At 35.5% G+C, this 13,463-nt stretch overlaps 1 protein-coding gene across 2 annotated transcripts; it reads right to left on the bottom strand.

The window, feature by feature from the left end:
- Positions 1-2,291: 2,291 nt before the first annotated feature.
- On the bottom strand, positions 2,292-12,201 carry LOC132928671 (spidroin-2-like). 2 transcript variants are annotated; one of them, XM_060993495.1, is made up of 5 exons: positions 11,880-12,201; positions 7,775-7,822; positions 5,522-5,553; positions 4,566-5,451; positions 2,292-4,503 (listed from the first exon to the last, which is right to left on the bottom strand). In XM_060993495.1, the coding sequence occupies exons 2-5, from the start codon at positions 7,800-7,802 to the stop codon at positions 2,564-2,566; spliced, it is 2,886 nt and encodes a 961-aa protein (XP_060849478.1). In that variant the 5' UTR covers positions 7,803-7,822; positions 11,880-12,201; the 3' UTR covers positions 2,292-2,563. The 2 variants fall into 2 exon arrangements, with proteins under 2 accessions (XP_060849478.1, XP_060849479.1); XM_060993496.1 differs by having other exon boundaries at positions 4,578-5,451.
- Positions 12,202-13,463: the final 1,262 nt, after the last annotated feature.

The following is a 13,463-nucleotide window of genomic DNA, read 5'->3' as shown; positions in this document are numbered from 1 at the left end:
ATAAAACATAATTGTATAGTTACGTAATTAAATTTTTTTTCCAAACATAACCTGCGGTTGCCCAACTGATCCTTTATCATATTTTTCTCTTATAGTTACTATTTATGTTATTTAATTTTGTGTGCATTTATACATTGTTTATACTTTTTCAAACGATCGCTAACTACTAAATGATATTTGGAGAGTCATTAATTAATTAATTTAATAATTATTCATCTACTATATTTAATAAACAAAATAGATTGCAGTTTCTGACTTCTACTACAAGATAACTTTAAATTTATTTCAATTTTTAAAATACATTTATTTTTTGGTGCAATGTACATAGTATTAATATAGTAATAACGGATTGTTTAATTGAATTATTTACACAATACACATTAATAAAATGTTTATGAAATACAAAATATATACACATATGCATTAGTGTAAATTTTACAAACTATAGAATGTATAAAGCATTGTGATTTAAGGTGTTGCATATATTTCTCAAAACACAAATAAGAATAAATATATGAATGATAAATTCGCATCATATATTACACTGCAGATTAAAGTAACAATAACTGATGCAACTATACGGCGCAATTATTTAGTTTTAAAATTATTTTCTGTGGAACGTTATTAAACTAATAAAATATGCGGATTTGGTCTGTTTATTATAGACTTTTTATATACTTATAAAATACTACTACTTGAAAAAAGAATTTATAGCCCTCGTGGATCTAAAAATGAGTCTTGATAACCATCAACTGAACCTACTTCGATGTCGATATTTTTATTGATAAAATGACCTGTTAGTAAATTAATAGTTATTTTATTATCTACATGCTAATCAAAACTATAGTTATAGTTTATTATTGTACGCATTTAATACAGAATGGGAAAATATACCCAATACTTTCACAGCACCTACCCATATAGGTACCTAAGATTCACTCTCTACCACATTACAGCCGAGACAATAATCGTCTTACAATAACCTTTGTTCTCGCCACTCCAAGTATGTTTAACGTGTAAAATATGCCATGCTGCATTTTTCCATTTAATAGTTCTTTATAGCTTATATTAATGCATGTGTTTTCCGGACACAGTCGGTCAGCATCTTAGCATGCTGATCGTCGCGAATGAACGCTGCACTGGCACGTAGTTTGTCGTTGCGAGGTTTTTTAATTTTTCTGTATTTACACAATTTTAGTTATCAAATTAGATCAAAGAAAGTCTTTTGGTTTTCCCAAAGCGTCGGACACAAGAATGTTGATCCACAAATATAGTGATGCAGTGGGTAAGGGAGTACCCACTCAAAATTTGACGAGGGAGGCGTAGCAGCATTGCATTTTTTCAAGCACTGCCTAACGCTACCGCATTACCAACATGATTGGCGAGATAATGTCTATAAATATTGGACACAAAGCCAGTCAGTACACGTTCAGTTCTACACGGACCAAAAACTACTATCAACGGAAAATTAATGAACGTGACAGAACAAAATTACAGTTCACGCGGAATCAAAAGCTCGCCGGCACGACCATCTCACGTTTTCTCTGTAATCATATAAGGTATAAATATAGTTCTTGACATATAATATAAGAAACTGTGAGCACTGTAGTGTATAGATATAATGTGTTCAAAGTTGGTTTTAAAAATTATTTAAAATTGAATTATACTATGTTTGGTTAAATTAACTTGAATTGTATGTAGTTTTTTTTTTTTTTGTAGTTGGTTAAATATTGTATTGTAATTAATTGTAGATCCGATCTCAGTAGCTGTCCTATCTATTGCTAACTATGTAATATTTGGTTCATATCACATAGGTTCAAGTACTTATATTCTGAAAACTATAATATAAATGTGTTATTATTAGTATATAAAATTATTTTAAGTAACTCGAATCTTTATATACATAAGACTCGTTTACGCTATTTCTAAATAGAATTTTATATTCAATTATTGAAACATTGAAATATTTTGTTATTCGAGTTGTTTTGTGTCATCAATACATTAGGTAGTATTATAACGGGTTTGTAAGATCCGTCGCATAATTAAAACATTTGTTTGCAAACTAAAAATCAATTCTATTTCATAATGTTGTTCACATCGCTTATAGTAATGGTAACACAGTTTTCGATACATGATTAATAGATTACTTATAATATATGTAGTATAAAAGTATAAAAAAAAGCAAAAAAGTATTAAAATGTTTGATGAATATAAAGCAATATTGAAAAATAAATCCTTATAAGTAATTATTCGTGAGTATGTTATTGATGCATAATTTAATAACATTTGCAAAAAGGTTATATAGTTTATTATTACAAATAATTCATTTTATATACATAATTTAATACGTAGATACGATTAGGTGAATTTTCAAATTATACTCTTCCATGTAGCATTTAGATTATATTATTTATAATATAATTGACTTAATGACTTTAAATAAGCGAAATAAACTATTGTGATATTAATAATGTTCAATAATAAAAATAATATAAAAAAAATCTAACACTAGGTAATAAATTTGATAGTAAAACTAAATTATGGCAATTTTGAGCTTAGGTCATCATTTTCTATATGGTGGCAAGTATTCCCTGTCTGGTACTGGTGGTGTATTGTATGAGTTTACAAACTGTGCATCAGATAAGGAAGTTGATCCCGGGTATGATGCAGGAGTCGGCGAAACACCTGATGTAGTTGAGCTTGGACCATATGATCCCACAGTACTTCCTTGACTGGGGTAAGGTGTTGTGCCTGAACTTCCATACGGACCTTGAGAACTTGGTCGACCGTTATTGATCACACCTGTTGATGGGTATGATGGTGTAGCTTGTGCACCTGGGTAGCTACTTGGACGTTGACTTGGGAATACTGCACCTGTCTGTGATGGATAGTTCGCCGTTGGGCCTTGTGATCCTATTTGTCCTGGATAGTTGGCAGTTGGACCTTGAGGACCAGACTGTCCTGGGTAGTTGGCAGATGGACCCTGAGGACCTGATTGACCTGGGTAGTTGGCAGATGGACCCTGGGGACCCGATTGACCTGGGTAGTTGGCAGTTGGGCCCTGAGGACCTGATTGACCTGGGTAGTTAGCTAATGGACCCTGGGGACCATATTGTCCTGGGTAGTTGGATGATGGGCCTTGAGAACCAGACTGTCCTGGGTAGTTGGCAGTTGGACCTTGAGGACCAGACTGTCCTGGGTAGTTGGCAGTTGGGCCCTGAGGACCTGATTGACCTGGGTAGTTGGCAGTTGGACCTTGGGGACCAGACTGTCCTGGGTAGTTGGCAGTTGGACCCTGAGGACCCGATTGACCTGGGTAGTTAGCTGATGGACCCTGGGGACCATATTGTCCTGGGTAGTTGGCAGTTGGACCTTGGGGACCAGACTGTCCTGGGTAGTTAGCAGTTGGACCCTGGGGACCAGTTTGGCCTGGATAATTGGCGGTTGGTCCTTGTGGTCCGGATTGTCCTGGGTAGTTAGCAGTTGGTCCTTGTGGTCCGGATTGTCCTGGGTAGTTAGCAGTTGGTCCTTGTGGTCCTGACTGTCCTGGGTAGTTGGCAATTGGTCCTTGAGGGCCCGATTGTCCTGGATAGTTGGCAATTGGTCCTTGAGGGCCCGATTGTCCTGGATAGTTGGCGATCGGTCCTTGAGGGCCGGATTGTCCTGGATAGTTGGCGGTGGGTCCTTGTGGTCCGGACTGTCCTGGGTAATTTGCAACTGGACCTTGTGGACCAGAAATTATTGGGAAGTTACCGATTGGTCCATTTGGACCGACTTGTCCAGGGAAGTTGGCGATTGGTCCTTGTGGGCCTGATTGTCCCGGAGAGCCTACTTTAGAGTAGTCATAAATATTAGCGTTCAAGCCATATAGACTTTCAGCAGTTGAACAATCAAACTGATTCCACCAGACACATACAAAGTGCTGTTGGTGGAATATTGTTCCATTAGGACATAAGAAATCGTATTTGATATCATTAGAACATATATGGAATACTTGACATCTGGTTTCTGTGTCAGCGTAGTATCCTGGTAATCTTTGGTTACAAGTGAATGAAGTATTTGGTATTTCGGATAGTATTGGGTAGTCTTTACCTGGTTCTCCAGGTATAGCAGATAAGTCTCCACCTTCATAAGAACCATCGTCGTTATTTCCAGTTGGCGAGTTACCAGATCCAAAACCATTTCCAAAACTAGTAGGTCCTTGACTACCACCGTTTCCACCAAAGAAACTGCTTGGTCCTTGTAAACCAGCATTTCCACCTCCTACACTGGTAGGTCCTTGACTACCAGCGTTTCCACCAAAGAAACTGCTAGGTCCTTGATTACCACCGTTTCCACCGAAGAAACTGCTTGGTCCTTGTACACCAGAATTTCCACCACCTACACTGCTAGGTCCACCAATGCCAGTACCTCCATAGCTTGGCTTGGATCCACTGTTACCACTTCCAAAACTATTTGGTCCTTGTGTACCAACACTGCCGACATTGTTACTTCCATAATTGCCTAAAAATAAATTACACAATGTAAAAATAAAAATAATTTTTTTTTTTCATCATGATATTTACCAGGTGAACTACCTATGCCAAAACCGCTTGATCCCGGGTTGCTTCCAAAACCTGTAGAACCGCTACTACCACCATAACCCGGAGCATTACCACTTCCAAATCCAGTGGTTCCTACACTGTTACCAGTTCCATAACTACCAGGAGCATTTCCACTTCCAAATCCAGTGGTTCCTACACTGTTGCCACTTCCATAACTGCCGGGGGCATTTCCACTTCCAAATCCAGTGGTTCCTACACTATTGCCACTTCCATAACTGCCGGGGGCATTTCCACTTCCAAATCCAGTGGTTCCTACACTGTTACCAGTTCCATAACTACCAGGGGCATTTCCACTTCCAAATCCAGTGGTTCCTACACTGTTGCCACTTCCATAACTACCAGGTGCATTTCCACTTCCAAAACCAGTTGAACTTGGTGTTCCTGAACTTCCACCAAATCCACTTGGTCTTGAGTTTCCAGAGCCAAAACCAGATCCTGATCCAACACCATATCCATTACCACTTTGAGGAGCTCCTAAGCTTTCTTGTCCACTTGGGCCATAGCTTGGTCTCGTGTTTGGTCCAGATGAACCATCGCCAGAAGAGCCATAACCAGGCGATGAACCAGAACCAGTAGGGAAACTTCCAGGTCGTTGTGCGGTTGAACTAGGGAAATTAGCAGTAGTGAAATCTTGGGGTGCAGATGTAGGATAGGCTGTTTGGCCACCATATCCACCAGTAAAACTGGGTGTACCAGTAGGTCCAGTAGAACCAAATTGGTCAGCCTGAGTTGGGTATGATGAAACTGTTGTAGGGAATGAAGTAGGAAAACTAGTTCCTGATGGTCTTAGCGTAGTTGGACCGTTTAAGGGATTTGATGGTTTGTTGTAATTATAACCACTTTGTGCCTAAAATCGATTTATGAAATGTATTAAACAATGATGATTATATATTATGTCAGACATAAGAAACACTTACCAATGCATAATGGGATAGTGCAAAGAGAGTGCCTGAAACATGGTAAACAAATAATTATTACACAAATAATATATTACGTATATTTAATCATAAAAATATATACAAATAATTATTTGCGCAATTTTATGAACTACTAAGAAATAAAAGAAAATAGAGTATATAATGTAATTAGATATCTGATTAAAGAGTTTAACCTTGCTTAGGCTTAAGGTTTTTTTAAATATTATGTCACTTAAATTGTAGAATCTATTGTTAACATCAACGACTGATTTCACCAATTTTAATTTATAAAAATCGAGCATTACCTGTTTAACAAGTGACCTCATTCCCTACATATGTTTAAAAATTTTCCCACGAAAATAGCAACAATTATGCAATGAACTTTATTAGCATGTTGTAAATATATATAAAAACCTACGAGCACCATTTACCCACTTGTAATTAAGTCACCGGCATTCTCTTTATATTTGAAATACATTTTTGGAATCTTTAAAAGAAGTACATACACTGAAATACTAATATTTCCTAACATTTAAAAATTTAAATTAAATTTAATGTGTGTAATATGTATTATTTGTACTCAATAACTTTCACGTATTAATAAGAACTTTAAAAAAAAATTAATTATTCTTTAATTTGTTTTAATTTTAAATTATTTTTCATGTCTAAAATTGAAATGAATAGTTATTGGTTTAATCAAAACAAGTATTGAATTTGATTTTGCTTCATTGAATCGATAATTCAAAATTAGTAATAATATTATTAATGGTTAATTTAATATAATATTAAAATGTTTATAAATCGTAACCAAGTAACTTATAAAAACACCAAGCAAAAATAATCATTGAAAAAATAGATATAATATAATAATATTATATATATTATATATATAATAATTTTATCGTGGACTTTAAAGTTATCCATTTTTCAAAATAAAAACATAGCCTATTCTTGTATATTAATTGTTAAACAATTTAGTTTTATAACTCTCACACTAATAAACATTACACAATAGCTGTTTACTATTATTAAAATATTCTATGTACAGCTGTCACGCCTAGTTTGGTTGTAAAATGAATTTTATGACGATATATAAACTATTTAAACGGAATATTACGCGCTCATGTACATTTTTTCAATACAATTATAATACGACGTTCGCGATACAATCTTCTTTACCGGAGCTTACACCTTGTTGACCACCAGGCTGTGACTTCCTTATAGTTTGACGGTGTGACCCGTCATGTGGAACAATTAATCTACTCGGACGATACAATATTATTTTATTGTTGTGAGGTTTTAACAATAAGGCGAAAGAAATGAACAAATATTGTAATTGCACAGAAAACGCGTCTGTTTAAGACCGTTTTGCAAGCCTCGGCCGTTTTGGTTTGCCGGATTCGGAAAAATTGAGCAACGGAGCCGCCAGCCGAGAAGACGAAGCGGTCGTCTCGTTCGTCATCTCGCACGGTCACGACTTCATGCACGAGTTCTGTTCGCACACTACAGTCGCCGTCGTGTTTTCTTTTGAAAACCTGGATGAAATATAACAGTCGATATGTGTACCGTCTCTGCCGGAGAGGAGAGATGTAATATATTTACATTTTATTATTATTATTATTATTATTTTTTAAGATTCCCATTGTGAGTTGTGAAATGATTTTTGAAAGTTCACAAATCGCCAGAGTAGCGGGAAAAAAAATAAAATTCATTCCCAAATGACATTTATCCCACGAAGTCGGTACGACACGTATTTGGGATGGGAATCTACGATAACCCCTCTAGGTCGTTTAATGCCAATTACGGCATTTCATTGCGAAAATCGTCTGCAAACAAATTGGCACACTCGTCTATTATTATTGCCACGGGATCTTATCGTAAAATGTTATTATAAACATAACTTGTGTTCGACGTGCATTCGACAGCTAATCTAATATCACGAACGCAATTACGATTTGTACTGTCGAAATTGTACGAAAAATAAAATAACATTGAGCAGCAATTTATATTATGCTTCGATAGCGTATAGGTATTAGGTATACGGTATATAGGTATATATAATTGGTATAGAAACCAATAGAATTCGTGATGCTATCGATTTAATACACACAAATCCCGCACGCATATTATCTGCAGTTACATTATATACAATATATACAATTATAGTTGTGGCTGTATAGAAAGAAGAGCTTCGATCACATGGTCAATTAATCATAATAATTGATCGCGCGTGTTACGATTGGATTTACTTACACAGCAACCGCAAGAAAGACGTATTCATGATGATTGGTACACCACCACCTGAAAACATAAAAAACCAAAACAATTGTTTTAAAATAATATTATGTATTGTGATATAAGTGGGTGCAATATAAAATATTATGTTATGACAGCTGGGCAACCCGTTTTACGACTTCAGGTATATTATATTAAATTATTGTTTGAAACTGATTTCGTGCAGATTTAACGTGTCCACGATGGCATACGTTTTAATGATACAACTGCATAATGGTGCAACAACAATAGGTACATGCGCCCCATTAGTGATCGCGCCCGTCTGCATCGAAATCGCCCAGTGAACGAAATGTCCGGTGCAGAACTAAGTTTATAAATTTTTAACGCCCGTCGACACGTCCTTCGGGTCATCAATTCCGACCGGTCTGTGTCAAATCGAAATGCGCGCGCGCGCAATTACTGTATAGGTACATATATATTAGCGATAGGTGCGTACGCGGTGTATAGCCATATATAAACCTATTTAACAATCGTCACCCTCCGCGGTCTGGTCAATGTCCCTATAATGCGATAATTACAGTGTTCCATTTAGTCACCGCGCGAGCATAGAACGGAGGCGATGCCGCGGCGGTCATTCCGGTGTAGAATGCGCGTACAAAGTTCAAGAGTCGACGCGCGCGTGTGACCGTGTAAGGTCTACTGAGATCGTTGTCGAACTAGGAAAATCCGGCGGCGACCATTCCCGTTTTGAATTTTTCGCTCACCTCCGGTCAAACGAAACGGTAGTAATAAGCCGAATTGAACACTACGCCACCGTCGCGTATCGAATTCATTGTTTTTTTTTTTTTTTTTTAATTTGTGCGGTCGGCGACTCGTCTTTGCGCGGCTAATGTGTTTTTTACGACCCGCGAGGTACAACTTTATAACGATATAATAGCACGTCGTCTACACCGATCCGATCGGGTCGAGAAGTTCATAAAATATATTATTATAAGGTCGCAACATAATAATATTATAAAACTGTGTTCGATCGTTTATTGTTCGTGTCACGTACTGTGGTTGTGGTGGTCCACCGATGGATCGGCACGGTGAAATAAACGAGCGTAAATCGATAGCGTCGTCTCGACGATCTATTATTATATTGTGTTATGTAAACGGTGCAGTGATCTTGAACGCCTAATGATGATAGTAATAGCGGGTGTATTATGTTTAACCGTTGGTATTTGCTTTTGGTGTACGCTCTGTGCTCTCGATATTTTATAAAAAAAATTAGTAAGAACAAAAAATATTAAATAGGTAGGTATTCTTCATCAATTTGTAAATAAAAAGAAAACCCGTTAGCCCGAAGCAGAGGATCGGTCGGTCTTTTTACTGAACTAATGAATGTTAAATTTGAATCTAGTTTGAGTGGAACTATTGTTGGCTTCTTCGACCTGTATTATACTTTGTCAGCAAATGTTATTATTATTTTTTTAAAGATTTTAAGAAAATAAAAATATTTTAATTTTAGTTATTTATGAGATTTTATTGGAGTCTTTTCAGTCTCCCCCTCCCTCTTGTTCCTATAATATGCAAAAATATATCAACTATATTATCCACGGTAATATACATTCGACCAAAAATATGTTGGCACGTTCAAAAAATTTGATATGGGTACATCTCTACGTATAACTTTAATATTATTTTAGGACTGGATGTTCATTCGAATCTTGATGACAAACCGGATCGGTCGATTCGGACGTTCGTCGTCATTTCGTAACCACCCTACATAACCTTTATACTGCAATATAATACATAGGTACGCGTTATTGTTACTGTGAAATATGTACCTATATGTAAATATAAGTTCGAGTAAAGCGTTTTGCGCGCAAATCACGTAACACACGTTTCCGAACGATTGTTCACCGCCGTTATTATTATAACACGCCGCTGTGTTTTTTCTCACACTCGAAAAAACTGTTCCAATTTCGGATGTGACCCAGCAAACGGTTTAAAAACGCGGCGATGATGATATTTTGCAACCGATTAATGCCAGTTAATTATACGATTTGCGGGTAAGCGCCGGTGACCGCACAATAGTATTATATATACCCGTGTATATCGTGTATCTATAAGACTATACATAGGTACAACGATATAACGTCTAATATTATTATTATTTACAATGTTTTATAATGGGAACGAACATGGCACATGTGCATAATAGCATATTACTATTGCATACCATAATATATTTGCGTACCGAGTCACAATAATTAAAAACGAATTTTGATCGACAAATGTAGGTATATAATAATATGATATTATAAGTCGCCTGTCGTGCGTAGGTCCTAGGCATTATATACCTATACAACAGTTGTGGGTCCGTCGAACCTCTCAATTTCGCTCTCTCGAGATTGTTTCCTCGGACAGCATATATTGATGGTAATGATTGATGCTAACGAAATAGGATTGAAAATTCGATATCACACCGTGACATTAATCGATAATTACTTGTCTTACAATTGGTTATCGTCCTATTTAATAACGGTAGGTAATTCATTTAAATTGATAAATTACCTATCAAAATTGTTTTAAAAGTATTTTACTAAAAAAGAATGCTGCAAATCAAATTATAATTTTATTTTCTCCCTATTTTATTTACAAAAATAACTCATTGATGTTATTCGAATGATTGAAGCATAATTATACGAATTGTTTCCTATATTATATACCGAATCATGGAAATTGCATTTCAACCATCTCAAATCACGACTATTGCCTTTGGAAACCATTTTTAAAACTAAGGCTAATACTTATATTGCGATTTTTATTTTTTTTTATATTATAAGAAAACTTTTATCTCATTACATTGATGATTTGAAACAAAAATGTTTTAATGTGGTTAGTGTAATTAAGATATAATTAAGATTAAGTTGCTGCGTCCTTCACTACATATATTATGTACATAACTTGAACCAGACATGAAATGTCTGCGTATTAATGTCTGAATTAAGTACATATGTCGGGCATTGGTTAATTGTTTTTAAATTATTTAGATTTTTATCAAACACAATACTTTTTTTTTAGAATTTATCATACTAAACAATAACTGACATTTTAATTAGAACGATAATTTAATGTTAACTTTTAAAACATTATGCGCATTAATAGAAATTATTTTGATAAACATAATAGAGTTTAAATTTTATAGATATTTAATTTTTAGTTCTATTGGTTTAATACTAAGCTATGTCAGAAATTTATTTGATTCAAATTACATTAGAATAAAATGCTCTAAATTGTATTTTGCTTTTTTTTAAATGTTTTTTCTTATACGCGTTTTAGGAAGCATATTAATTTTTAAGTGAAAATTTTTACTATTCATTGTTTTAATATTTTACAGAATGTAATCAACGCTTAATCCAATGAGTTATTTAAAAGTCAATATTTAATTTTATTTCGCACCTAAACGTGTGATTTATACGTAATATATTACCTATTATTTAATTTAATGTTTTAAATCCACAAACAAAAATGTTTATTTATTAAATCAAACTGTTACAGCTGCTTGTAATAAACGAAGAGATATTTCATAATTTTATAATATTTAAAACGGATATAATAATAGTTTAAAAACAAAAAATGTAAAAATAAAACCAAACAGCGTTCGAGTGTTGCAAGTAAAATCATACGTTAGCATAAATTATGCTTTACCGAATAGCCATATAAGACGTATATAATAATATACCTGTATGGCTGTATACAATATTTCTGAACGTTCGTTGGTAACAAAAAGGCTACTATACTATTAAACGTCTACACAAGTGTATAATAAATAATAGAATATTATAATATGGGTACATAATTGTCTAAAGTGCACTCGGACACCGTATAATATTACCAGTGTACCGTATACAAGTGCATGTTGGTACATAGAAAATATGTTACGATATTGATTCAACTGCGTTTGCATAGCAGACGAATAAAAAAATGCTCGAGCGAATCGCATAGTGAAAAACGGTGTGATATACGGGATACGGACAATAACAGATGCGCGAGTATCTGTACAACGATATCCGTTTTTTCGGTGCTAACAATAATAAAATAACATAATAATATACGAGTGTATCAGACTCCTTACCTTTTGGCCGACGTTCGGATGGAGTTATCGGTGTATCTGCGGGTGGACACTGCGGACGACGCGAGTGCCGAGTATGTATATGAAATAATAAGTACACACCAAAGAAAAAAAAAATGAACGATCACACTATAATATTATTATAAAATACTATGATGCGAATGACGCCCGGAGACTTAGACGCACGACGGCGCGTCGTACGAATATTATTTTTAAATGGAATATAAAAATAATAAACGGTATTACACGCGGCGATGAACGAGCGCTGCAACTGTATGCGTCCCTGTTGGTGCGGCGAACGGGTCGACTGTGAATGTTCGTTTCGGGAGCACGCGATTATTTATAGGCCCGCGAACAGAGCTTGCAGGCCGCCGGCCGTGGGGGCGAAACACGTCATCGGCCGGTCGCCCGCACGCCGCAGTGGGGTCTCGGGTCCCCCCATGCCGCACGGATGAGTACTTTCACGAAGAGGACGTCCCCGCGGAGACGGCGGCGGCGTCTCGTCACGAGGTCGCCGTCCGTCTCGTGCGTGCGTATACCGCGGTAATCCGCCGCCGCCGCCGACGTCACCGCGTCGTCGCGTTATTGCCCGGGCTGAGTGTACCCCGTGCGACCAGCACTTACGCCCACGACCTGCACCGTGGACGCGGCGCGGTAACAGCGCGTGCAGTATGATATCGCCATCGTTATACTATATACGTATAATATTAATATGTCATATATAGTATAATATAGGGTACACGGGTAATATTTGTATTATCATATTATATTATTTCGTATTCGTTACTCCGCGCGTATACGATATTTTCGTGTATGCGCATCATCACTCGCTTGCCGTCTCCGGGATCGGTCGGTCGCCGCGCACAGACGATCAGTACACGCGCACGACCGATACGTTTAACGTACCTACCGCTCGTCATTTCAGCTAGCGTTTTTCTATATTATATTTCTTTTACTTGATTTTAAACCGTTAAATTTTGAAAAAATATTATTATTTTTCACTATTTTTATTTTTTTTTATTTTTTTTAATGACAAAATACATTTTTAAGCAGAATATTATTTTCGGGATAGTTTTTATTTTTATAAATCAAATTTCAAACAAGCAGTTATTATAGTTACAACTTAAAATTAGATATTTAAAATTTGTATGAGCATAGTAGTGGACCAAGGTTTTGCGAGGTACAGTGTCCCATCATTGCATTCATCTAAAATACTTATAAATTATAAATTACTATTCCGAAATTCGATTTTCGTGAATTGATAAGTAGGTGCTCCGAAAATGCTTTTTAATAATGAATTTAAAATGTATGTTATCGTTAAAAATAGTAAAAATACATAATTTAGAATTTTTTTTGTTTTACTACTACATAAAATTAAATTTAAAAAAAAAACGTGAATAGTATTTGAAATAATGAATGTTTTACGTTCAATGGATCACCCGGTATACCGCATAATATAATATTATATTGTAAATTATCATTTTTAAACTCGTACATTCCATTCTGATTTGTTAATGTAGATTATAATTTTGTACATTCTTAAGCAATTCGCCAATTATAATATTATCGTACAATGTGCGATTTTTA

Source organism: Rhopalosiphum padi, chromosome 4 (genome assembly GCF_020882245.1).
Source record: "Rhopalosiphum padi isolate XX-2018 chromosome 4, ASM2088224v1, whole genome shotgun sequence".
NCBI lineage: Eukaryota > Metazoa > Arthropoda > Insecta > Hemiptera > Aphididae > Rhopalosiphum > Rhopalosiphum padi.
Note: the sequence above shows the minus strand (reverse complement) of the source record. Positions and strands in the feature narration are given on the sequence as shown.